The sequence below is a fragment of the Pelophylax lessonae genome (assembly GCF_965119305.1).
Source record: "Pelophylax lessonae genome assembly, chromosome: 7".
Taxonomy (NCBI): domain Eukaryota; kingdom Metazoa; phylum Chordata; class Amphibia; order Anura; family Ranidae; genus Pelophylax; species Pelophylax lessonae.
The window spans coordinates 79,909,374-79,933,247 of NC_138774.1; the positions used below are offsets into that span (position 1 = coordinate 79,909,374).

At 44.5% G+C, this 23,874-nt stretch overlaps 1 protein-coding gene across 3 annotated transcripts in view; it reads right to left on the minus strand.

Moving 5' to 3' along the window:
* Nucleotides 1–23,874, minus strand: part of SUPT5H (SPT5 homolog, DSIF elongation factor subunit) — a 62,097-nt gene that overhangs the window by 21,276 nt on the left and 16,947 nt on the right. For 2 of the 3 annotated variants that reach the window (XM_082262871.1, XM_082262870.1), the window contains 18 exons: nucleotides 23,072–23,083; nucleotides 20,652–20,721; nucleotides 20,484–20,552; nucleotides 20,335–20,400; nucleotides 19,983–20,013; nucleotides 19,825–19,893; nucleotides 17,993–18,244; nucleotides 15,677–15,766; nucleotides 15,052–15,122; nucleotides 13,833–13,938; nucleotides 11,869–11,962; nucleotides 11,018–11,154; nucleotides 9,719–9,874; nucleotides 8,676–8,822; nucleotides 1,040–1,186; nucleotides 798–923; nucleotides 610–691; nucleotides 414–533 (listed from right to left, as the gene is read on the minus strand). In XM_082262871.1, the coding sequence (XP_082118997.1) occupies nucleotides 414–533; nucleotides 610–691; nucleotides 798–923; nucleotides 1,040–1,186; nucleotides 8,676–8,822; nucleotides 9,719–9,874; nucleotides 11,018–11,154; nucleotides 11,869–11,962; nucleotides 13,833–13,938; nucleotides 15,052–15,122; nucleotides 15,677–15,766; nucleotides 17,993–18,244; nucleotides 19,825–19,893; nucleotides 19,983–20,013; nucleotides 20,335–20,400; nucleotides 20,484–20,552; nucleotides 20,652–20,721; nucleotides 23,072–23,083 (1,845 nt within the window). The remainder of the gene's footprint in view (nucleotides 1–413; nucleotides 534–609; nucleotides 692–797; nucleotides 924–1,039; nucleotides 1,187–8,675; nucleotides 8,823–9,718; nucleotides 9,875–11,017; nucleotides 11,155–11,868; nucleotides 11,963–13,832; nucleotides 13,939–15,051; nucleotides 15,123–15,676; nucleotides 15,767–17,992; nucleotides 18,245–19,824; nucleotides 19,894–19,982; nucleotides 20,014–20,334; nucleotides 20,401–20,483; nucleotides 20,553–20,651; nucleotides 20,722–23,071; nucleotides 23,084–23,874) is intronic. The other variant, XM_082262872.1, reaches the window with a different exon arrangement.

A 23,874-nucleotide genomic window follows, 5' to 3' on the forward strand; every position in this document is an offset into this window, starting at 1 on the left:
CTCAAACTCGTTAGCATCGTTACTGACACTTCCTGCACTTCAGTAACTGTCTGCCTGTATGGAGGTATGTACTGAGTGTCGCAGGCGTCTGACATTGCCCCCACGCTCCACTGATAGCGGGTGCAACGCTTTGCAGGCTGCAGTGTTGAAAAATAATTTTATCTGCAAAATCAAGTGCAATCAGTTTTTTTTTAAGTGAACTTAGATTTTAAATAACAATAACTGTGTCTACACAGAGTATGTATGTTTTGAATTTTTGTTTCTTTTCTCCAAGTCTTCTGGTTTCTTCCCATAATATAAAAACATATTGGAAGGTGAACTGGCTTCTACCTAAAACTGGCTTCAGAATGTGAATGAGTACTTGTGTGACTGTGTTAAGTGACGTTACCTTGTACATGTTAGTTTATACAGACCTTTATAAGGACCTTGAGAAATTCTGACAGTCTGCCCAATCAAATCATTGTCCCTTCGGCCTCTTCCTCTGCCAGGACCTCCTGCTCCAGCTCCTGCTCCTGCCGCACCACCTCTCTGTGCTGCATAAGGTGATGGACAATGAATGAGTATGTATGCTGTTATACACCAGACTCATTTTTTTAAAGAGATACATACCACCTCCAGCAGGGTGAGCTGGGCTGCTGATTCTTGGGCTCATTGGAGCAAATCCAAAGGTGAGGTTTGTGACATCCCGAGGCTATGAAGTAATAAGAGAATAATAAATATGTAGTAGGAACCCCCCCTCCCGAAAAAAGAAAAAAAAAAAAAAAACACCATCAGTCTTATTCTGTCAAATGTTTTACCTTTGAACCTCCAGCAAGGACCAAATAACGTGTTCTGCACACAAACATTCCTCCATTCTCTACCAGCTTCTTACAGTGAAGAAAAGCATAATTCCGGAACAAGTGGCGAATCTCACCTTCACGACCCTACAGCAAGAAATGAGTGATCAATGTGTGTACTGATAAATCAAAGAGGATATGTTTAGCCACAGTCAGAGGATTACACTTTTGAAGAAGCAAGACTACTACTAAAGAGATCTTACCGAATGGGGACCATCAATGACCTTGACAATGTCCTTGCAATGAATATTGTTCTCTTCAGAGTCTAAAGCAACAGCAAAGCGATTGTCCTTCTTCCGGTTGACTGCCTGATGTCTAACGGTGATTACTTTACCATGCATGTTAAGGACCTATATGCGATACGCAGACAAGAAAAAATGCAAAGTAAATAAAATGTTGTAGGCAACAGAGTGAAATTTGTAAACTAAAGTAAGGAGGAAAAAACAATGGAGCAGAGTTGTGTAATGAAGTATGGGGGAGTTAGTATGAGACCAGGGTATGATGAGAGCAGAAAATACATCAGGAAGTGCAAATAGTGAAAAACAACAGAGTGTAGGTTTTGATACTGGAGACTATTTCAATCAACTAATTATTCCTAATCCTTATGCTGCTAGCATTAGTAAATAGATAGGAAATTATATTGTATTGACTTGTTTTAACATCTTTTATTTTGTTTTTTTACATTTCTTCAGTTACTTCCTGGTTTTCATGCCTAACAAATGTCATACATCCCGGGAGTCTTCATAGGGGGAGGGGGCTTTCTCAGCTAGGCACATCCTCCCGCTTTCATGCCTGAGCTAAGGGCAGATGGATTCCATAAAGTAAATGCTACGTTAATCATTTGCCCTTATTTAAGATGGCCATAGCCAGATATGCTAGGGGGTGTTTTCAAAGTGATTTCTCAACAAAATAAAGCATGGAGACATGGATGGATGGGGGAGTTTACTTTGAATACTAAAATATTTATGAAAATGGGATTTTTGACTTACTGTAAAAATCCATTTCTCTGATGTTCATTGACGGACACTGCTCCTGATACTGACCCCTCGGAGCAACTAAGGCGTCTGTGGCGTCGGCTAGAGGATCTCAAGACCGTGCCACAAACCTATGTACTTTCCTGTTGAGGCGAGAGGCAAACAGATCCCCCTCAGGAGTCCCACACTGGAGACATAACTGATGGAACATCTCTGGATGAAGTGACCATTCTCCTTGGTCTAACGCCTGCCGACTGAGAGAGACCGCCTGCCAATTGTCTACTCCTGGAATGTGCACAGCAGAGAGGGCTGGAACTAATTGTTATGCCCACCTTAGAATCCCGCCTACTTTCCGAGTCGCCAGGACACTTCTTGTGCCCCCTTGGTGATTGACACAGGCCAGGGCATTGTCCGAATAAATCTGTACCGGACACCCCTAGGGACCAATGGTCCAGACAAAGTCTGATCGCTCGGAGCTCCAGTATATTGATTGGTGACCTGGACTCTCCCAGAGTCTAGACCCCCTGAGCACAGTCCGTGCCAAGGACGCCTCCCCACCCAGATAGGCAGGCATCTTGGATGACAACCGTCCAGTACATGGGAAGAAATTATTTTCCTTGACAAAGTACCGGAGAATGAAGCCACCAAACAAAAGGACCCCCTCGTACTCCGGCTGAACAGGATCAGATTGTCTAGAGACTGAGGATCTTTGTTCCATTTCGCCAGAATCTCCTTTTGCAGAGATCTCGTGTGGAACTGTGCAAACGGAACCGCTTCAAAAAAGGTAGACACCATCAGGCCCAGCACCCGCATGCAAGCCCACAGAGATGACCGTCTGCAGGACAGCAGAAGCCGAATTGCCTCCTGCAAATTTTGGAGTTTTTCCAGAGGAAGAAACTCTGGCCGAGGCCGCTTCCAGAGTTCGATCCAGATAGTCCAGGCACGTGGATGGAACCAGAGCAGACTTCTGAAGATTCAGAATCCAACCGAACTCCCTCAGCGTTTGCAGAGTAATCTCCAAGTTGTCCAACAGAGCAGCCGAAGACTCTGCTCATAAAAGCAGATCGTCCAGGTACCCCAGTATCACGATCCCCCGTTGATGCAGTAATGCTAGAACCGAGGACAACACTTTTGTGAAGACCCGAGGAGCGGAAACGAGACCAAAGGGTAACGCCACAGATTGATAACACTCTTCGCCCACGGCAAAGAGGAGGAAGCGCTGATAGGCGACACACATGGGCATGTGAAGGTAGGCGTCCTTGATGCTGATGGAGGTGAGAAAATACCAGATGCAGGGATGCCACCACCATGCAAACGGATTCCATTCAGGAACTTCTGTACCCGCACAAAGCAGTTTAATGCCTTGAGGTACAGAAATGGATATACCCTGCCCTCCTTCCTGGGAAAAGTACACAGGTTTGAGTAAAAATCTTGAAAACGTTCCGACGTCGAAACCAGAGCAATCACCCTTGAAGTTACAAGAATTGCACAACCCCATAGAGATCCTTCAAGCGATCTGGGGATAAGTGCAGGTTGGAAGGGAAGAACCTTTCTGGAAGATATGATCGAAACTTTATCTTGTAGCCGGAGCAAATGACTTAGTGGACCCACTTATCCTGGATCAGGGAGGTCCACGGATCCAGAAAGCAGTGAGGACATTCCCCCACCCCAGATACGGGTGAGGGCGCCCGTCCATACGGAGGAATTTTTGTCCACAGGACTGGCAGAACCTGCTTGTGGTTTGCCCGACCAAGACTTCTTGGAACCCCCAGTGGAGGCCCTGAAGCATTTAGATCCCTTGCCTTGAGACCCTGAGGGACGAAAAGGCCTCTTGTGAGCCAAAAAGGAAGGTCCCATCTGCGACTCCTTACCCTAAGAAAGCCAGAGAAAGAAAATTACTCTTTCCCCCGTGAGGCCTTTGATGATGTCATCCAAGGAAGCTCCAAACAGGGCATCCCCCATGAATGGAAAGATCGGACAAGGTCTTCTTAAGCCTAGTACACACGCAACGATTATCGGCAGGCCGATCGTCCGTCTTTTGTCCAGTTGTGTTTTGTTGGTTGGAATGTGCCTAGACTGCACACGAATTTTCTCGCCCGACAAAATTCTACTTCAGAAGTGATGTCATGTGTTGGTTTGCTTTTTTGTGTTCTTTCTTCTCTGAGCATGCCCAGAGTTGCTCATTAGATTTTCCCTGTCGAAATCTGTACTGACTGCACGAAAATCGGCCGTGTTTTGATGGCGGACAAAAATTTTATAGCCTGCACACCAGATTTTTTTTCGGCCGAAAAGTCGGAGTCGGTTGTCGGAAGCATCATACTAACAAGCCGAAAATCGGCAGATCGGTCGGACGAAAATTCCCTGCCGATTTTCGACGAGTGTGTATGAGGCTTTAGAAGCCTGGTCCGCAGACTAGCATTTCAGCCAGATAATGGGCCATAGGACCACTAAGACAGACGGTCTAGAAATCAGGGGTGCAGCATCCAGAGGCATCATAGACAAACAAGTAGCCCTTGGACCAACTGACCTGCCAGCTCCACAAAAGTAGGGGGGAGCGGTTTCCACTCCAGGTCCCGGCATAGAATTTTGGCCCATTGTGACACCAGGGTGATGGTAAAACACCGGCACAGTGAACATATGGCGGGTCAAGGCCTCAGACCTCCTATCAGCCGGATCAGAGAAGACCGGGGACTCTTCAACCGGGATTACAGTGGCTTTATTCAACCTGGAAAGCTTGGGAGTCCACTACAGAAGGTGCCAGTGTTATGAGGGACTCCTCATAAGGGTACCGCATTGCAAAACGCTTAGGGATTGCAAAGGTACGTTTTGGGCACCCTCACAGTTGAGACAATATCGTCAAAGAAGGGGGGAAAGGGGAACACCCTCGCCGCTTTTGAGGACCTGTGGGTGCCAATAGGTGACTCGCGTCTCTGATGCTGCATTAGTCACATCTTCCATATTTAAGGTTTCCCGCACCGATACAATCAGTGCATCCACTAGCGCCTTTTAATGTGCGGCTAGAGGAGCAGGGGAATCATCCTCACTCATCATCTGAGCATGCAGGGTGTGTGGACGCAGACCCTGAAAAGGTAACTAGCATTCGCGGCGGCTGAATCAGACTCCGGATCTGATGAGACAGAGGAAACAGGTGAAGGTGGAGGACGCTTTTGCTAGCCTGTTTGCCCAGGGCCAAATCCACTTTGGATACCAAGGACTCCAGGACTGCTATCAGTGCAGTCAGTTGTGGGGCCCAGAGATCCTGACAGCCTCTGGGAGGGGATCAGGAGGTTAAACATGCTTCAGGGACTCCATGAATGTAGAGGGGAACCCACACAAAAAAAGTGTGAAACGCTGCAAGGGACACCCCACCGCGCTGTCGGCACAACAAGGCCCAGCCCAGAGCACTACTGCTGCAAAAGCAGAAAGAGAGAGAAAACCCCACAAAGGCACTCACCACCACCATCACCAGTCAGGTACTCACAGCCCGAACTATCTGCACACCATGCGGCGATCAGGAAGAGGAATATCCCTGTATCAGCACTAGAGGCCGAGGAAGGGCTGCCACTGCTGAATCACCGCCCATCTGACTCCAAATACATGGCCGCCGCTATTTGCAATGGGAAACCAGAGGAAAATGGCAGCTGAGGCTACACAAACACGGCTGCCGATCTGTAGCACGCAAGGCTACAAGAAAATGGCGGCCCCCTGCAGCACCACGTGACTCCCAGGGTTTCCAGAGCCGCAGCTTCATCTTTAAGGTCTCACGCACAGCTACAACCAGTGCATTCACCAGCGCCTTTTCATGGTCGCAGACCCAGCAAGGTGACCCACGTCCGCAGCGGCCAAATCAGAGTCAGAATCTAATGAGACAGATGAGGCAGGGGAAGGCGGGGGGATGCTTTTTGCCAGCGTCACCCAAAAGCCACATCCACCCAGGACACCAAGGACTCCAGGACCACCGTCAGTGCATTGATGGCTGGATGGGAACCAGAGGGCCCCGCAGCCTCAGAGAGGGGATCAGGTGGGGAGATGTGCTCCAAAGACTCCATGAGTGACCAGGGGGACCCCACAAAAAACTGCTAGGGGACAACTTCCACCACTCTGACAGCCCACCCAGTTGCCAGCCACAGAACACCAATCGATCCTCAATAGAGAGGGAGAGGACTCCAGCAGACTCACCACCCTGCAGAAACCAGGCACTGCAGCTACCAGGAGAACCTGCACTGCACAAACAGCGATCAGGCAATGAATAGATCCAAGAGTCAGCACCAGGGGATGAGGAGGAACTCCCACCGAAATCGCCGACCAGAGTGCTCCACTGTCATGGCTGCTGCTATTTTCAATCGCAAACCACCGGAAAATGGCCATCGCACTACACAAACATGGCCGCTGCGCATTAAGCACGCAGGCTACAAAAAAATGGCGGCAGCCTGAGGCTCCCAGGGACCCAGGAGGGATCCTGAGGCCTCAGAAAACGGCACAGGCAGGAAGGGGAGGTCCTGGCAGGAGCCTCCATCAGGTACAGCCCCCATTTCAGCACAGCACCCTGCCCCCACCCTAGGCGGTGGACCAGACCACCCCACAGCCCCAGCGTCAGTGAAGGAGGGGGGCGAGATGGCCCACAGGGACCACCAGAACGATGGGGGGGGGGGGGTGCCTAACGAAAAGGAGGGGAAACCAGGGTCTGACCGTCCCATGGAGGGACCCATATCAACCCCAAAACCCTCCAGGGGGAGATAGTTACCATACCAGGAACCAGGTGGGCACTGCTCCAGACAGAACCTCCTCTCCATCGAAATGGGGGGGGGGGGCTGTCGGCTTGGGCCGAGATCCGGTCGTATGCGACCTTGCGAGTCTTTTAAGTCGTGGGGCTATGTCGTGGCCGACCTAGCGCGGAGCTGAGGTCTGCGTGCACTCGCTGGCCAGGCTGGGGTGACCACTGGGTCTAGATTACCCAGTGTGGCAGTTGATTGCAGATCTCACAGGAAATCCAGGAGAAAAAAATTCTATCTAAAAAGAAAAAAATTGCAAGGACCAGAGATCCCAGCAAGAAACTAGGCCCTTGCTCCTGTCTAGGCAGAAAAAAACGGAGTACCTATAGCAGCGAGAGGGAGTATACCCCCTGGGACTGCCCATGGGGGTAGCCAGACTTTTTTTTTGACTGCCTGACGAAGAAGCACGGATGCTCCGAACGCGTGCAACCCCCATCTTCTTCCTACCAGGAAGTGACGTTGGTCAAGACCGGAAGCTGGTAGCCGGAGCCCTGCTGTGAACGCTCCGCCGCCGCCGTTGAAACCCACGGACAAGCTGCCGAACAACAGCTTCCCCACATCACCGGCACTAAACCACCCTCCTCTACGGCACTTCCCTAGGAGATGAAGATGGATGATCCCACTACACCCATAGTACCTGTCTTACCTTACCTCAGAGTAAGTTGCTACATTTATCATTGCTGAATAAATTTATGCTACACTAAGCCGGCACCGCTCTTTCCTGCTTTCTATTCCTCAGAGCCTCTCCTCGCTCCAGTTGGCAGCCGCCGAACGTGGCCCCCCTCTATCACCTATTGGATCCCCCTCTCCGCTGCTCCACACCCCCTCCTCTTTCTCATCCCCCTTCCTTGTACCACCCGGCGATATTAGAGAGCGCCATGACATCACCCACATCTATGTTTAGACTTTTTTTCTGCCTAGTGTCCTACTCATGTAAGGGCAGTATAACCCAATGGTTAAGATGATCAGGAGCCGTGTCCGTCAATGAACGAAAGAGAAGTAGCATTTTTGGTTTATGGTGCTCAGATGCAGTATAATTCCACTTTAGCTGTGCGCCAAGGAGTTCATTCAAATCTTATGGGTGAGATGACTACTAAAAAGGTGAGCTGTGTGTTGAAGCTAAGAACCCACAGGCTGCATATGTACTGGGCAGTGATCTGTGTGCACTGGATGGGGGGGGGGGGGGGGGGGGTTGGGGGCAGATCCCAAAAGGAATCAAACGTGTTCTAGGGGCTGAGTACAAGGAAACACAAAAACTCAAGTCCCACCCAAAAGCACCTTGTCCCCATGTTGATAGGGACAAAGGCCTCTTCCCCACGACCCTGGGCTGAGGTTGGGGTGGGGTGGTCTACTTATCGGAATGTGGAAGCCCCTTTAACAAGGGGGCCCCCAGATCCCGTCCCCCAATGTGAATGAATACAGGGTACATAGTGACCCAATAAAAAAAAAACATGAGGCAGTTTTTTTGACAAGTCCTTTAGCCACCGCTGCTGACTTGATAAACAAAAAAAAAAAACAAAAAACAAAAAACCCTCCTCCGCCGCTGGCTCCCGCCACTCTGTCAGCTCCGGTGTCTGACAGTTTTTATATAACTATGGGGTATGGCCATCAGGTGAGTTTATCTGGAGACCCCGCCCCCTTGTGACATCACAGCCCTCCCCCCTGCACTAGAACCAGAAGTTGGAATTTGGCTTCATATAATATAGATAAGGGTTATGTTAGGAGATGATCAGTCACAAAAATTGTGCTTAGTACAACTAGTAGAAACAAATATATAAAATATTGGAACGAGTCAGGAAAGATAGATTTAGGAGTAAATGTTAAACAAATGCAGGGATGGGGAACAAGACATGAAATAAACAATGGACTAGGCATGTACCAACCACGTTATGCGATTCAACTTTAAGAAAATTGCTCATACAACCCATATCATTTAGAGCATATTCTCACTCTTATTCTGTTATTCTAAGCCAGTCTTGAAGAATAGATGGTGAATTATAGCTCTGACAATATGGATCTGTTCCTTCCAGTATTAAAGTTTAACTTTTTGTTACTCAGGTCTCTGAAGATCTTATTCTGTCCAGAACACTTACCTGAAACGTCTCTCTTTCCAGGCGTACAATGACCCCCACTGTCTGAGGGTCAAGTTGCACCAGCTCTCCCCATTCATGTTGTCCCCCAACATCCACACCAGAGGCCGTCTCTGAACACAGCTGCAAATCTCGGGGGAGGACCTTCAGCTACATGGAGAAGAGAATGCAATCAAATAATTTAGAGGACTGAAAATAAAGCAACGCAATAAAAAGTATAGAACAGAAACTGAAATAGAATCAGCCATCTTCTACATCTATAAGAGAAGTATGGCCAAAACCTTTTGGCCATACTTCTCGTGGGTCACAGGAGTGCACTTACTTTGCTCTTGTGACCCATAGTAAGCTGAGAGCACGCTATTGCCCAGGATTCACTTGCTCTGTTTCATAAACTTGCTATTTTTTTTTTTTTATTTTGCAAAGGCAAAATCACAAAATTGCCACACTATCCTGTGGTTGGAGCAGAATGGCACATGCACATAAAATGAGAGGCATGTACTGCCACTAATGCACTCGAATTTCTGGCATGCAATGTTTACTCTTAGGACTAGATGTACTGTAATAGTACCTACTGTACTCAAGAGGACTACAGGAAGTGTGGCCATAAATGCTTATGCACAGTGGGAGACGATGGGTTAATACCTAGGTGATTACAGTGCAATGCAGTGGGGAGCAGTGGGGTGAACTGCCCACTGAAGGATTCTATTTTTTGGAACAGCTTTGCTTAAAGACTGGTATAGTGGAATTGTGTGTGCAGGCGGAGTTTCAGGTGCAACAGCTCCTGTCTAACTTCATACATGGTTTTTCAGATAGACTGCACTTTATCATGGATAGATAACATGTCATGACAGGTTTATTTCAAACAGACACTGCATGGAGGTAGATAACATTCTGTTATTTAACCAAAAAGCAGTTGGACTATAGGCAACACAACGCACAAACATAGTAAAACAGTGGAATAGGAGTGTACACAGAATGACATCAAAAAGCATTGGGCCTCCTGTACAAAGTATTGCCAAAGACTGGCTTTACTGTGAATAACTCACCTCATGCATTGTGAGGTCAGAGAACAAGATGACAAAATTTTCTTCAACTCGCACAACAAGCCCAGTGTCCCCTTCGTAACGTCCAGCAATGACCTTGACGTGGTCCCCCATTCGAAAATACTTCCTCAACTCCTGGGCTGGGAACTCCAGCATGTCCTGTTAGGGAGAAGAAACAAAAAGAAATAGGAATCCCACATAAGACTAAATACATTTCAATGAGAAAAGATTGGGCTTTAATAGCAACTGAAATAAAAGTGTACTGCAAAAACCACAGATTTAAATATGTTCTGGAAACAAATACATTAGAAGCAAGATATTATAGGGTAACCGCTCAGTGAATAAAGGTTGAAAACTGGCTTGTTTTTGAAGGTGCAACTAAAGGTTGTGACCCTCATCCTTACCTCACTATTTAATGAATCTGTAAAACGGAATAGGTATGCAAGCCAGAAATTTTGGCCATACTTTTAGGTCAGGAATTCTCTAAAATGCTATTAGCACCTTTACTGCTTCCTTTGGGCCATCATTCAGTATCAAAATTTATACTAAATTAAGCCTTACTGCTTATTAGTTAATTAATCTACATGTCTTGAAGACCTCTTGCACATGGGCAGCTGAGCCCATTATAGCCTCCCATAGACATGATTAACTGTGTGCTGCTGTACTCCGATATAATCTATAAACATGAGTATAGTGTACAGGCATATGCAAAAGATAGAAAACTTTCTGTCTGTACGCTATACTCATGTTTACAATATCACCTGCATATGCCAGAGTACAATAGCATACAGCTAATCATATCCTCAAGGGTCTGTACCTGGGCTTCCCAGTTAGCAGAAAGATGCTGGCATTTCAGCAGCCCATGTGCAAAAGCCCTTAAAAGGTAAAAAAAAAAAAAAATTGACTTTTTTGGAAGTTTGCAACTTCCAATAACACAATACAGAACTGCTGACAATACTGTTTTTACCTATTCAGTTAAATGGTAACATGCTAAGAGTACCATGACTAGTACCTTACACAAATGCATATAAGCAAAGCCAAAAGTGCAGATAAAATTCACAAGTTATTGAAGGTAAACACAACAGTCCGGAAAGCAGCATTTGGAGAATAGGAACAATGGCAATCTCCATGTCTCTCTCATGAAAAGTGTCCTTTAAAGTAGAACTAAAAAAAAGGTAAAACTTTTTTTTCGCTATGAAGACAGTAAGGTAGGGTTAAAAAAAAAGTTTGCCTTTAGTTATACTTTACATATCAGATAAGACACCTGATAAAAAAAGTTTGTGGCTGGAATCGCAAAGTTACCTTAAGATCCTCATGTTTTGGCAGGATGGTGATCTTGTTTCCGTCCACACTGAGAATTTTACCCTGGAGGTTGATCAACTCACCCTCGCAGACCTCCACATTGTCGCCAGGCTGAAGGCTGTGCTCACGTTCCTTTCCTGCACATAACAAGCAGTATAACTTAAGGAAGATTAAAAAAGGAACACTGCATTGACAAAAAAAGCTCTTTTCAAGCATCTATAAATTGCCGTTGCACATTTGTGAAATGTTTTCAATTCCTGAGCAAGTCTTTGGATTATCTATGTTGCCGACTCACTATTCTGTTTAAATGGATTGTGCAGATGATGTGTGGGGAGCTAGTGGCTGAATTACAAGAAAGGAAGGAAGAAAGGAGGGAGAAAGATGGATCAGGAAGAGGAAGAAAGAAGGATAAACTGAAGAAGAAATAGTAAAGGAACCGAAAACTAGAACAGTGCTCCCACTGATTTGAAAGACGCGTGCACTTGTGTCAAAATCTAAAAGTAAACAGATATATTTCTTATATACAGCTGTCCTCAACAATAATCCTTATATTTAGTACATGTCATGAATGGAGCATCGGATAGCATGCACAAAAGCAGATGTATTGATTGTAGAAGGAGCTTATATAAAATTAAGGCATACCACCCTTATGGATGTGTATGTCCCATCAGTCAGCTGCAACTCAGCCTAGGGAGTATGCATTTATCAAGAAAGCTTTATAGGATATAACTTTACAGGCTACTTTTTAATGAAATGGTAGAAAATAAAAATTGCTGAATGACAAGTGCAGTGCTCAAAAAGGAAAGCAGAGGGGGGAGGGATAGTTGAGCAATTATATAACTCTGCAGTACCTGCTGATTCTGTTACCACCTCCAAGTCAACCCCTTCTGGTTGATCTTCAAACTTCTCTAATTCAGAAAGAGTTGGTTTCACTCCATCTATAATCTGTAGAGGCAAGAGAGACAGTGCACAATTAACTATTTTGTGCAAAACACATCATTTTGTGTAGATCTCATTAGGAAGAGCTGTGTTTGACCTGCTTTCAAGCAGGTCAAATGCAGTCTTGGAAAGGTCATCCACACTACAGAATTAAAGTAAAGTACCCTGCAGACTAGCTGGTAAAGCATGCTGCAAACTCAATTAAGCATGTATTAAAGCAAATCCTATCGATAGGCGCTCTTAAAATTGTAACAAGATGTGGTTCAGGGACTTGGATGATGTAAGTCCACGAGAACACTGAAATTATTATTATTATTATTATTGTGTGAGGTGCCTAAAATCAGGGCTGTATTTACCATAAGGCACAGTAGGCATAAGCCTACTGTATATGTGGCGGAGGGAAAGTGGCCACATTTTATATACCTACAACACTTTTCTTTTCAGTTCTCATAGGAAATAGTCACCTTTTTAAGTTTACATAGGCAATCTCACAACAGTCAAATCCCAACACAATATTCTTAGTCTCTCAGGTGAAAGATTAGGGACATACTGTGAGAGGGCACTCAGGGCAGTGTACTGAAGCAGAGATCTCTGTATTAGTAAGGACAACTCAACACAGAAAAGAGCAAAAAAAGGAAGGGGAGCCTCTTATCAAAGTATTTTGCACTGTGTCAAGCAGTGTTCATTTAGTTGACAAAAACATTTTCGTCAACTAAATTAACACTATTTCGGAGTAAAATACGCCAAACTAAAACAATTTAGATGACTAAAATACAACTAAAACTAAACTGGCAATTTAGTCAAAAGACTGACTAAAACTAAATCAAAATTTTATGTCAAAATTAACACTGCACTACTACATAAGAATAAGAGGGGGCATCTACTAAGCTGCTAAAAGAAAAAAAAAAAAAAGGCAATTCTTATTTATTTTCTTAAAGCGGAGTTCCAGCCATTTCACTCACATGTCCAACGGTCCAGTGATGCGGCCGCCCGAAGCCTCGATCCTCTCCCTCGGCATCACTGCTGTGGGCACTCGGCTGTGACAGTTTGCGGCTTCACAGCCGGGTACCCACTGCACATGCGCGAGTCGCGCTGCGCGTCTTGATTGGCCGGCAATCTTCTGGGACCTCTGACATGTCCCAGAAGATTGCAGGGAGGGAGGGGGAGAGGAGAACTTCCGTTCAGGGCGCCGCGGCGCTCCGAGCGGAAGTGGGAGCGGGTACCTGTCAAAACTAGGTACCCGCTCCCCCCCAAAAAAATGACATGCCAAATATGGCATGTCAGGGGGTTAGAATACATAAAGCGGAAGTTCCATTTTTGGGTGGAACTCCGCTTTAATATTTAATGTTGTAATATTATCAAGTACTATGTGCAATGGCATTACAGCCAATATAGTTTACAATTTTTTTTTATATTTTGAAGTTGCGCTTCCGTTAATAAAGCATTATTTTTGTCTGTTTATGAAACTTGGCTTAATTTATAAAGAGGTTATATATCGCAACGGATAAATCTGTGTCTGTAGTGCATGTTCAAACCTGAATACCATAAATAATAACATGTTATTCGATTTTTACTCCAGGAGTATAAATGCATTACAATTTAACTAAACCCATTCGATTTTAAAATGTACTGGAGATTTTATACTACTAAAATCAAAAACAATTAGATGACTAAAATACCACCAAAATGGCATTTAAGGTCATAGACTATGACTAAAACCAAAACGGAATTTGAAATTAACACTGGTGTCAAAAGTAGAATGGTTACAGGCTCCAGTAATGGGAATCCAACAGTGTTTATCACAGGGCAGCAGTTTTTGCAGTATATCCGACAGATCAGGTAATCAAGATGGCTTATCAAAAGTTAAATAACCTACCACAGCAGACATTGCGAAGCTCTTGAAAAGAAAACCTTTACGACTGTAACGATTTCCCTCAAAAATAAGGAAATCTCCATCTGAGGAAACGTCTCCTCCCAGGGATCTGCCAAAAAAGCAATTCTCTATTAATGCTATTACAGATTAGTGATTGTAAAGTCTCTTTAAAAAAGAAAAAATATGTCATACTTACCTGCTCTGTGCAGTTGGTTTTACACAGAGCATTCTGGATCCTCCTCTGTGCTCCTGGCCCCTCCCTCCTGTTGAGTGCCCCCACAGCAAGCAGCTTGCTGCGGGTGCACCCCGAGCAGAGTCACAGCTCCCAGAATCGTTTCAGACACAGAGCCCCAGCCTGGACCCGCCCCCTTTCTCTCCTGATTGGCTGACTGACTGACAGCAGCGGGAGCCAATCGCTCTGCTGTCTTATCCAATGAGAGGGGGTGGGGAGTCCCGGGCAGCTGTGAAACTCCTGCAACATCGCTGGATAAAGATGGGCTCAGGTAAGTATTAGGGAGGCTGCACAGAAGGTTTTTTTATCTTAAAGCGGAGTTCCGGGCACGAAAACGTTTTTTTCAATAAACATACCCCCGGGACAGTCAGGGCTAGTACATTCCACAATGGCTAGCCTCTGATCTGTCCCGGTTCGCACTTACCTGCAAGAAGAAATACTCACTTATAAAATTTCTTCTCCAGCGTTGCCATCTCTGTTGTGGGCAGCTGAAGCCGACGCGATCCTCTTCTGCGTCCTCTTCCGTGTCTTCTTCTCCCAGAATGCGACTGCACCGGCCCCTCTCGTCACTTCCGGTGTGGCGCCGCATTCCTCCACAGCTTCTGGGCATGCCCAGAAGCTGTTTAGCAGGGAATGCGGCGTCGCCCCGGAAGTGACGAGCGGGGCCGGTGCGGTCGCATTGATTCCTGGGAGCGATGACGTTCAGCTCCCAGGAATCATCGCAAGACAGGAAGTGACGTCGGAGCCGCGGCACAGAGGGAGGAAGTGGAGAATAGGTGAGTATTTTCTATCTACAATTACAAGGTGAGTAAAAAAATAAAAATCCAATTCCTTTTCAGGTGAAGAAGATCCAGCGGATGGGCACAAAATCGATTAGGTCGATTTTGTGCACGGAACTCCGCTTTAATGTATAGAATGCATTAAGATAAAAAAAAAAAAACCTTCTCCCTTTACAGTACATAATCTCCCACTAGAAGGTAGGAGTCTCACCTGATCTTCTCTGGATCGAACAGTCTCTGCGGAGGCCTTCGGAACCTCCTCTTCTTAGCAAACCAATCTTTCTGTAAAGCAGGATGAAAAAAGTGACAAAGTGCCATCCGCTCTAGGCAAGCAATAGAAAGTCTAGAACAAGGATCTTTAAAACTATGGCCCTCCAGCTGTTCAGGAACTACAATTCCCGTCATGTCTGAATGTCGAAGTTTTACAATGCCTTATGGGATGTGTAGTTCCTCAACAGCTGGATGGCCATAGTTTGAGGATCCCTGGTCTAGAACCTGTTAGTCTACAGGAAATACCCATTTACTTCCTTCTACAGCAGGAAGAAGGAAGCAAAAACAAAAAAGCAACAAGGATTCAAACTGCCTAAAAAAGGGAAAAAGAAAAAAACGTAAGGGTGCTATAGTGTACTAAATTGTTTGATGCAGACTATCTGGAAGGATAAATATAAGCAATAAATGCCAATTAACCACAAATGGTCATCTAACATTATTTTTAGTCATGGGTGAACATTTGTGGGGTTTAGACCCATGCCACACATCTAGAAACAAATATTTCTAAATAAAATACCTATTAGTAAGGAAAAGAAATGTATCCACTAACATGTAATGTATCTTACCAGGCTCATACGTGCTTTAATGCGGTCATAGTCAATCCGAGGAATCATTTTCAGAGAAATTGTATTCTGGCTGGGTTCTACGTAATCAACCTGTAAAAACAAGACACAAAATCAAATGGGCAATTCTGTGGGTGACAATACATTGCCAATAGCATAGTTAGTAAAATGAGGTTTGCACTTCCTCTAGTTAAACAGCTCCCTTACCGGCCAAGAACATTGCCAAATATGACAAGTGAGGGAGCAGAAAGAGTAACATATTACTAGTCCAAGTAGTGTGGAAGCAACTCAGTAGTGAAAGGTAGGGGGTCTGTTAACGGATTAAGTTCACCTTTGAAAAAATGTAAAAAAATAAAAATAAATAAATGCACTTTTTGCAGGTAAAATTTTTTTTGTGCATTTAGTATTTTTTTTTTCTAAGGAGCCTGCTGAGCATTGCACCTGCTATCGGCAGATTACGGGTGCAATCTCGGGCTCCTGAAGACTCCCAGCATAGCTGTCTGCTCATAACTTGTATCAGTAGGCAGTTACCTGAGAGCAGGAATATCAATGGACTACCAGATCACTCACATCGAGAACTACAGGCCGTCAGCCACAATAGAAGACGGTATTTGTAGGCATTCATTCACAGGAAACTGAATGAATGAAGGGGTTGTGCGGGTGAGTGGAGGGGGGGTTGCCGCTGTTGGAACATGTTGCACCCTAAAAATGGATGGAACATGTAATATGCTCCATATTTAGCCTTTAACCACTTCTGGACCGGTAGGATATTTTGTACATTTAAAGTTTTGAAAAATAAAGACAATTTTTGACACAAATCTGGTACTGAACATGTTAACTTTTGTTTAATGGCACCCTGTGGTTGGTGGCTGGCACCCTGTGGTGAGTGGCTGGCTTGCTGGCACCCTGTGGTGAGTGGCTGGCTGGCTGGCACCCTGTGGTGAGTGGCTGGCTGGCTGGCGGCTGGCTGGCTGGCACCCTGTGGTGAGTGGCTGGCACCCTGTGGTGAGTGGCTGGCTGGCTGGCACCCTGTGGTGAGTGGCTGGCTGGCTGGCACCCTGTGGTGAGTGGCTGGCTGGCTGGCTGGCACCCTGTGGTGAGTGGCTGGCTGGCTCCCTGTGGTGAGTGGATGGCTGGCTGGCACCCTGTGGTGAGTGGATGGCTGGCTGGCACCCTGTGGTGAGTGGATGGCTGACACCCTGTGGTGAGTGGATGGCTGACACCCTGTGGTGGATGGCTGGATGGCACTCTGTGGTGGATGGCTGGGTGGCACAGGGCCTGTGGGTGGCTGGCTGGTACAGGGCCTGTGGGTGGCTGGCTGGTACAGGGCCTGTGGGTGGCTGGCTGGTACAGGGCCTGGGGATGTGGGTGGCTGGCTGGCACTGGGCTACTGTGGGTGGGTGTATGGCTGTGATACACTCCCGCAAGACTAGTCCCGACTCCAGACGAGGCTGTCCAAGGCGAGGGAGGCGGCCTAAGAAGGCAGAATGAAGTCACAAAAATATTGGCACTGTCGGCCAGTTCCGGGGCCGATACCGATATATATCGGGGAAAGTGCATATCGGCCACCGATATATTAGCCTTGCCAATAATTGGTCTATCCCTAAAATGAAGTCATAAGGCACACTATTACAGAAATCATCAAAACAGCTATATACTGTGCACTGTGACAGGGACTGAAAGGGTTAACTGGGGGGATCAGGTGGTTAAATGTGCCAATCTGGTGTGGTGTGATGTAGTGCTTGGTGTACTTAGTTAGATGCTCTCTCCTCTCAAGCTGGAACCGAAAAGGGCTCAAACGAGGGGAGAGAGCACCATTTCCTGTGACTGTGTTTACACAGGTCAGTACCGATAACCAGGACCAGGCCAAAAATCATTGGCCCGGACCTGATGACTGATCGGTTCTGTACCGAATCAGACCATTGCGGGGACGGAGGGCACGCTCCCGTGCGTGACCGACGTATACCTACGGCGGTTTGCGCAGGAGAGGCTGCCTGTCGTATTTCTGCGGCGGGCGGTCGGCAACCAGTTAAGCAATCCTGTAAATGGCGAGTCTTAATCAGGATAGGTTTAACTTATGGGATGTGGGCATAAAAAGGTGTCCAAAAGTAGGCAATGTTTAGGCATGACGATCAAAAAGGTGTATAACTCTTGAAGGCGTGATAAAAAGGGAAAGGGGAGGAGTCATCGGAATAGAAGTTAACTATTTCTGGAGAAATTCACCCACAAGGGAATGTAATACTTTGCAGTGCTCACAGATTATACATTTTCACAACTGTTTAGACATTGAGAGACATTAGGACACATTTTTATATTCACCTGGGCAATGTCATCTTTGTAGATGCCTCTTTTAAGCCGGACCCAAGACTTAGGCTTAAGATTTGTAACTTCTTTCACCACTTTCAAGACATCAGTCATTTCCTTGATAGGCACCATCTGCTGGTTCCAGAAACCCATGCGCAGGTTACCAACCCCTTCAATGGCTTGCTTGACATGAGTTTGCTTAAAGGCCTCAATGTAGATGTAGCCTTTGACGTGTTCTGGGGCAACCACAGATTTTATCTGAAGAGGCTGTTAAACAGAAGACAGCAAAAATAGAATAAAAACAGAAGCTGGGCAGTAAAAGTTTATTCAATAGCACAGAACACTTTCATAAAAATACAAAAAGACTAAGGGCAGTTCACATTGCCCCCCTGTGAAATTGCAGAGCAACTGGAGCGATTCACTGCTCCAGACGTTCTGCGTTACCACTACCCTAGAGGACAGTGTGATGCACGGTTAATTGCACCGCACTGCTCCTTTGTTTTGTACTAACTTTATTTGAAGTGTACAAAAGGTACATTTCATTCACTGCAATGTCAGGTGGTGCGATTCGGACCAGTACGCTGCGATAAAATGCAGCATGTTTGTGCTGCAGCAGTGCTAGGGTGCATTTAAGTGTAAATGGGACACACAGGAAACAATTGTTCCCTATGTGTCCCTGCCGTAACAGACGTTTCCCAGCGCAGCAAAACGTCTGTCACCGCAAATAGTGTGAATTGGCTCTGAAATTTGAGCAGTTTTCCATCCCAGCACTTCCATTTTGATATAAATTGTTGTGCTAAACTTATTTTTAATAAAACTGCAGTAACAAAATGTGCATGTAAAAAATGAATTCAGTGCTACTTGAATTTGCATTTGTTTTCCCTGGTGCGGGAGGGGCTCCTGTGTTGGCTTAGTACATATGAGGTTGAAAAGGCTTCAGAAATTTAAGAATTTTAAGGGGGATCTGAGATCTGTTTGGAACTACACATGAATGAGATAATCTTATAAGATTTTATAAAATAGATTATATTTGTAGTTTTTACATTATACATATAAAATATGCAAAGGCAGTTTTAATTGCTCATTACATAGGAATTATTCCTGCAAAGTAGCACAACACAGATGTGCTACAGATATCTTTAGAGAAAAAACAAGCTGTCACTGTTGATGTCTCCTTAAAATCCAAGTAACTCCACTCTCTTGCTGCAAAACTTGGAGTAACTCACCTATCAGAGGCATATAAGGACTTATCACTTTTCTTTATATTTAAAACAATTTTTGATGGAAGAACAAGGCAACAGATAAACATCGACTATGACAACCCCTTTTTTCTCTTATGATGGTTTTCCTGGGAATCGAGTAACTTAGCAAAACCATTTAATTTTGGCGATGCCTAGCCAGAATACAATAAAACAATATATGCCAGGCAGGTTATTTTGATTTTACTGCAGGACCGTTGCGCATGTTTGCATACTGCATGGGGTGGATAACCACGATCAGCAGTTTGCACAACTGTGCACAGAAAATATGAGGGGACAAGCATGTAAAGTGCAAATCAAAATTACTTTTGCAAACATATGACCATAGATGGATGTAAAAAGAGGAAAACTTGCTGAAAATACAGCAATTTGGCATCAAACTAGACGAACAGTTTGCCTAAAATCGAGAGAAACAGGGTAGAGAATGGATCTATAGGTGGATAGATGGGCGGACACAGAATACCACAATAACAGGAGGTGGGTTGTGGATAGCTAAAAGGGGGAAAGCGAATACCAAGATAACAGGAGTTGGGATATAGGAAGCTGGAAAGATGATACAAACATGCATTAAAAGAGTAAACTGCTTACCGCATCTGTGAACTGGTATGCAATGTATTTCCTCATCAGGGCAATTGCTGTGGCACGCTCTTCTCCTATCTATAGTGACAAAAAGAGATCTAATGAATAAAAGCACATGGTCACTTCTTCTGCTCTTTCCTCTCTGAACATTGTGATGTGACACTGACCTTACATTTCACGGTCCACAGATTCGGATCTCTACAAAAAGCAAACAAGTGTACGATTGTGAGAAAATACTTGACTATTGCTAAAATGTAAAAAAGATTACTAAAATATTAAAGGGAGACATAAAAGGGACCCAGAGCAAATCTGCTGTCTATCTTCGAAAAATCTTAGGTTTTTATTTTTTTTTTTTATTTTTAACAGAGGGATTTGCAATTTGATTAATTTTTTTCATTTGTGTGTTGCTGTGGATTAGGGGTAAAGTGTGGTAAAACGTGTAAGTTACAGCAACACGTGAAGCCAGCCTAAGACGTCGGTTGGTAAACTGAAAAGTAGAGGTTTGGAAATGGTCCTTACTTGACTCCAGGAAGCAGTTGTTGCTGAGTGATGTCATCTGACAGCTCATCAGACCCTCCGTATATACTAAGAAAAGAAAGAAAGGGTTAGAAGTTCCGCAGAGGCAGAGACAGAATATGGCCAATCCAAAACAAAAGTATTGTACTTACTGCTCGCCGACAGATGACTTGGCGTATTTCTTCATGTAATATTCCCCCAGCTCCTCCTCTCTCTGGTCTCTGTGAAAAGAAAAAAGCAATGTCTGATCGGCAGCAGAGAGGGTGAAGGACACCATCATTCAGCACTAAACCTCTAGGCTTACATAACAAACCACTTACCGCCACAAATTCTGCAGGCGCCTGGCCCCTGAGCGATCTTCGTCGAGTACAACATTGTCGATATTTGATGCTAAGGGAAAAACATATTGTCATATAACCCTACTGAAATGTATCTATTCTTTATGTATCCGTACATGTCTAGCAAGCTGAGGGGGGGGGGGGGGCGCTGGGTCAGACAGGCCTGGCTTACATTTGTAATAAACTGTTTTATCAAAAAAACAGTTTGTAGTTGTTGGTGGAGTATGGCATGGTTCGATATGCCACTGGTCTTTATCGGTCTTTTAAATGTCTGCTCAGTTCTAACTTGGCCACTGTGGAGAACCCACTATTGCAGTCTTTAAGACCTTTATAGACTCAACCTCTACTACAAACAAAATGTTATCATTGGGCCCTTTTTTAAAGAGTTCCAAATCCAAGTACAAAAATCGAATATAATGTATCCTATCAGTCCTTATTGTGGTGGCTGCATTAGTTTCCTTTTTAAAAAATTTTTCCCTGGTGATCCTGCCATGAACACACTTCTCATCCTAGTGTGACTCTACTGTTTCTAAAAAAAGGAGTGATGTCACCCTAGAAACAGAAGTGTTAGGACTTCAGGACACCTCCCCTCTCCTCCATAACATAAGGTGGAGATTTGATAACCTTGTTTGAGAGCTCTGTTCAATGCACAGAAAGATGACAAATTTGCCTGAAATCTAGGAGCCAGCTAAAAAAAGTTAGGAGCCAGGTTTTTTTTTTTTTTTTTACTAACAACCAAGCTTTATTTTCAAAAAGATAACAGATACTAAATTTACACATAAAGACGACTAGAACCCCGCTCTCTATAGGGCAATAAGATGGAAACAGACCGTCTGTCTGTTTCCATCTGATCCGATCCACAGGATGGATAGAAAATAGAACCACCATCCGTCTGTTTTTAGCAGACAGGATCAGATGGCGGCAGATTACTGCTCCACAGAGGAGACTGAAGGGTCCGATCAGGTCTGCCTGAAAAACTGACAGGCGGAACTGATCAGACAGCCCATGTGAAAGGGGCCTTCAGCTGTGTGGCATGGCAGGGAGATGATGAAAAAGATAAAAAAAAAAAAGAAAGAAAAAATTTTTTTTTTTTTTAAATAACTTAAAAAATAAATAACCACACTCCCTGTCCACTTACCTTTAAGCAAAGGTAAGTGGACAGGGAGATGAAGCCTGCAAAAACTTCCGTCTCATCTCCTTTAAGGAAGGAGATGGGCAGGCATTGAGAACAGGCAGGGGAAACAGAGCCATTAGTGACTGCTTGTCAAACTCCCGGCCACCACAAGCCCTTATTCACCTCTGAAGCTATAGACATTGTAGGATTATTTATCTTTAAAATTCATGAAAGAAGCAGTAACATCTTCGTTTTTGTTCTGAATCCTTTCATATTGTACCAGGATTTTTTGCATGCAGTCAGATATTTAATGTAAACACACTGCAGATGTTTATAAGCTGTTAAAAAGGTGACTGAAACTGACTTTATAGTCTTTGTTATCTCTGGGGATCTTTTTAGGAAGAATTATTTCACATTAAAAGCAGGTATAGGGGTCAAGGATAGCTTGTTTTATTGGCTTCTTGGCTTGTTAGGAATATCTAAATCTAATATCCATAGGGTGTGCACACTTGCACTTTTACTACATAATGCAATAAGCACAAATAAATGTTATCCCCCCCCAGACCCGTAGTTATCCAGCAACATTTTGGGCAATGAGGCACCTCATGAAGCAGGAAAAAGAACTACATATAAAAAGGGACTGCTCCACAAACTTAGGAGCTATTCTTTTCTTTTTCTGTTAAACAATGTGTTGCCAACGAGGGAGACGGTTCCCTTCTCAGAGATATGTAGTAGAACATAGGTCATGTCTGGCAACTGCATGGTAGATTCTGATCAGAAATGAAGAATTCACAGAAGTGAACCCAAAAACGCAGTATTGGGGTTTTTTTTTTTTTTTTTTACAACTTTATATTTTCTGCAATTTTACCTTGAACGGTTATCAAAAACATTTGGCCAAATCATCATATTGTTTAGAATTTATTAAGCAAAAAAGGCTATCAATGCATCAAAACTGAGCCTAGGAGTCCTGTCTCAAGTTCTTCCCTGTGACCTCAGATAAAAAAACTGATTATGCATGCCTTGGTGCATTCAGATTAGGGCCATACTCTACAATTTAGCAGCTGTCCAAGTTCTCATCAAGAGAATCAATACTGTATATGCCGACCCAGGGAGGGCAGCACACTTACAGCAGATGGCACATAATCCAGATTTGGAAAGGAATGAGCAACCATCTACACAACCTATATTAATAGTCTATTGGTAAAGATAACTTCTTGAACCTAACAAACCTAACCTAACAAACATATTTGAACTAAGGTGGGTTGGTGCACATAGCATGATAACTTACCTTCTATCTCTTCTGTGTGTGCGATGGTGAAGCCAAGACACAATGGTGCAAAACATAGCGGCAAAAATCAACCACGAGGCGTAGATGAGGGACCGGAAATGGGGAAAGGGAGAAATTATAATATATGGCACAAAAAGCAGCATGAATCAAGGAGCCAGGTAGACTGCAGAGGGTGAATACAATGGAAAAAGTGAGTAAACAATAAAGGAGTAGTGCTGGGGTGTATGGGGGGAATAAGAAAAATTAAGGGCTCACACTGATCTCTGTTATATGAAAGACAAGGGTATTGATAACATAAAGGAGACAGCCAATAGGGTTGTTTGACAAAGTCCACTTATAATTTTTAAAGACTGTACTGAGGCAAGTAGACAAACTATAACATCCCCCCTCCCTCACCGTTGTGAGCCCTAGTAGGGATTCTAGTTGGAGGTTTCTACTTTGCAACCAGCCGTGACAGCCTGCTCTGTACTGCCCTCACAGATGATACCGAAGGCAAGATTACTGTAAATGCTCCTCCTTTCAGATGGTTGATAAGTAATGTAATTTGAGTTTTATTTCTTCAAATCAAATTATGAGCCAGGCAGCACTATCTTGTCCAATCAAACAAGTGGTTTCCGGAACATAGACACCTGGCTCAAATAGATGAAGACAGATTAGTCTGGCTGCATAAAAGAGGACATACACATTCAATCCGATTGTTCAAAAAAAAACTTTTTTACTCCAAGAAAACAATAAATCCATGAACAACATATAGATTGAATAGTTGGATAGTGCTGCCTGGCTCATAAATGAGGACACATGTC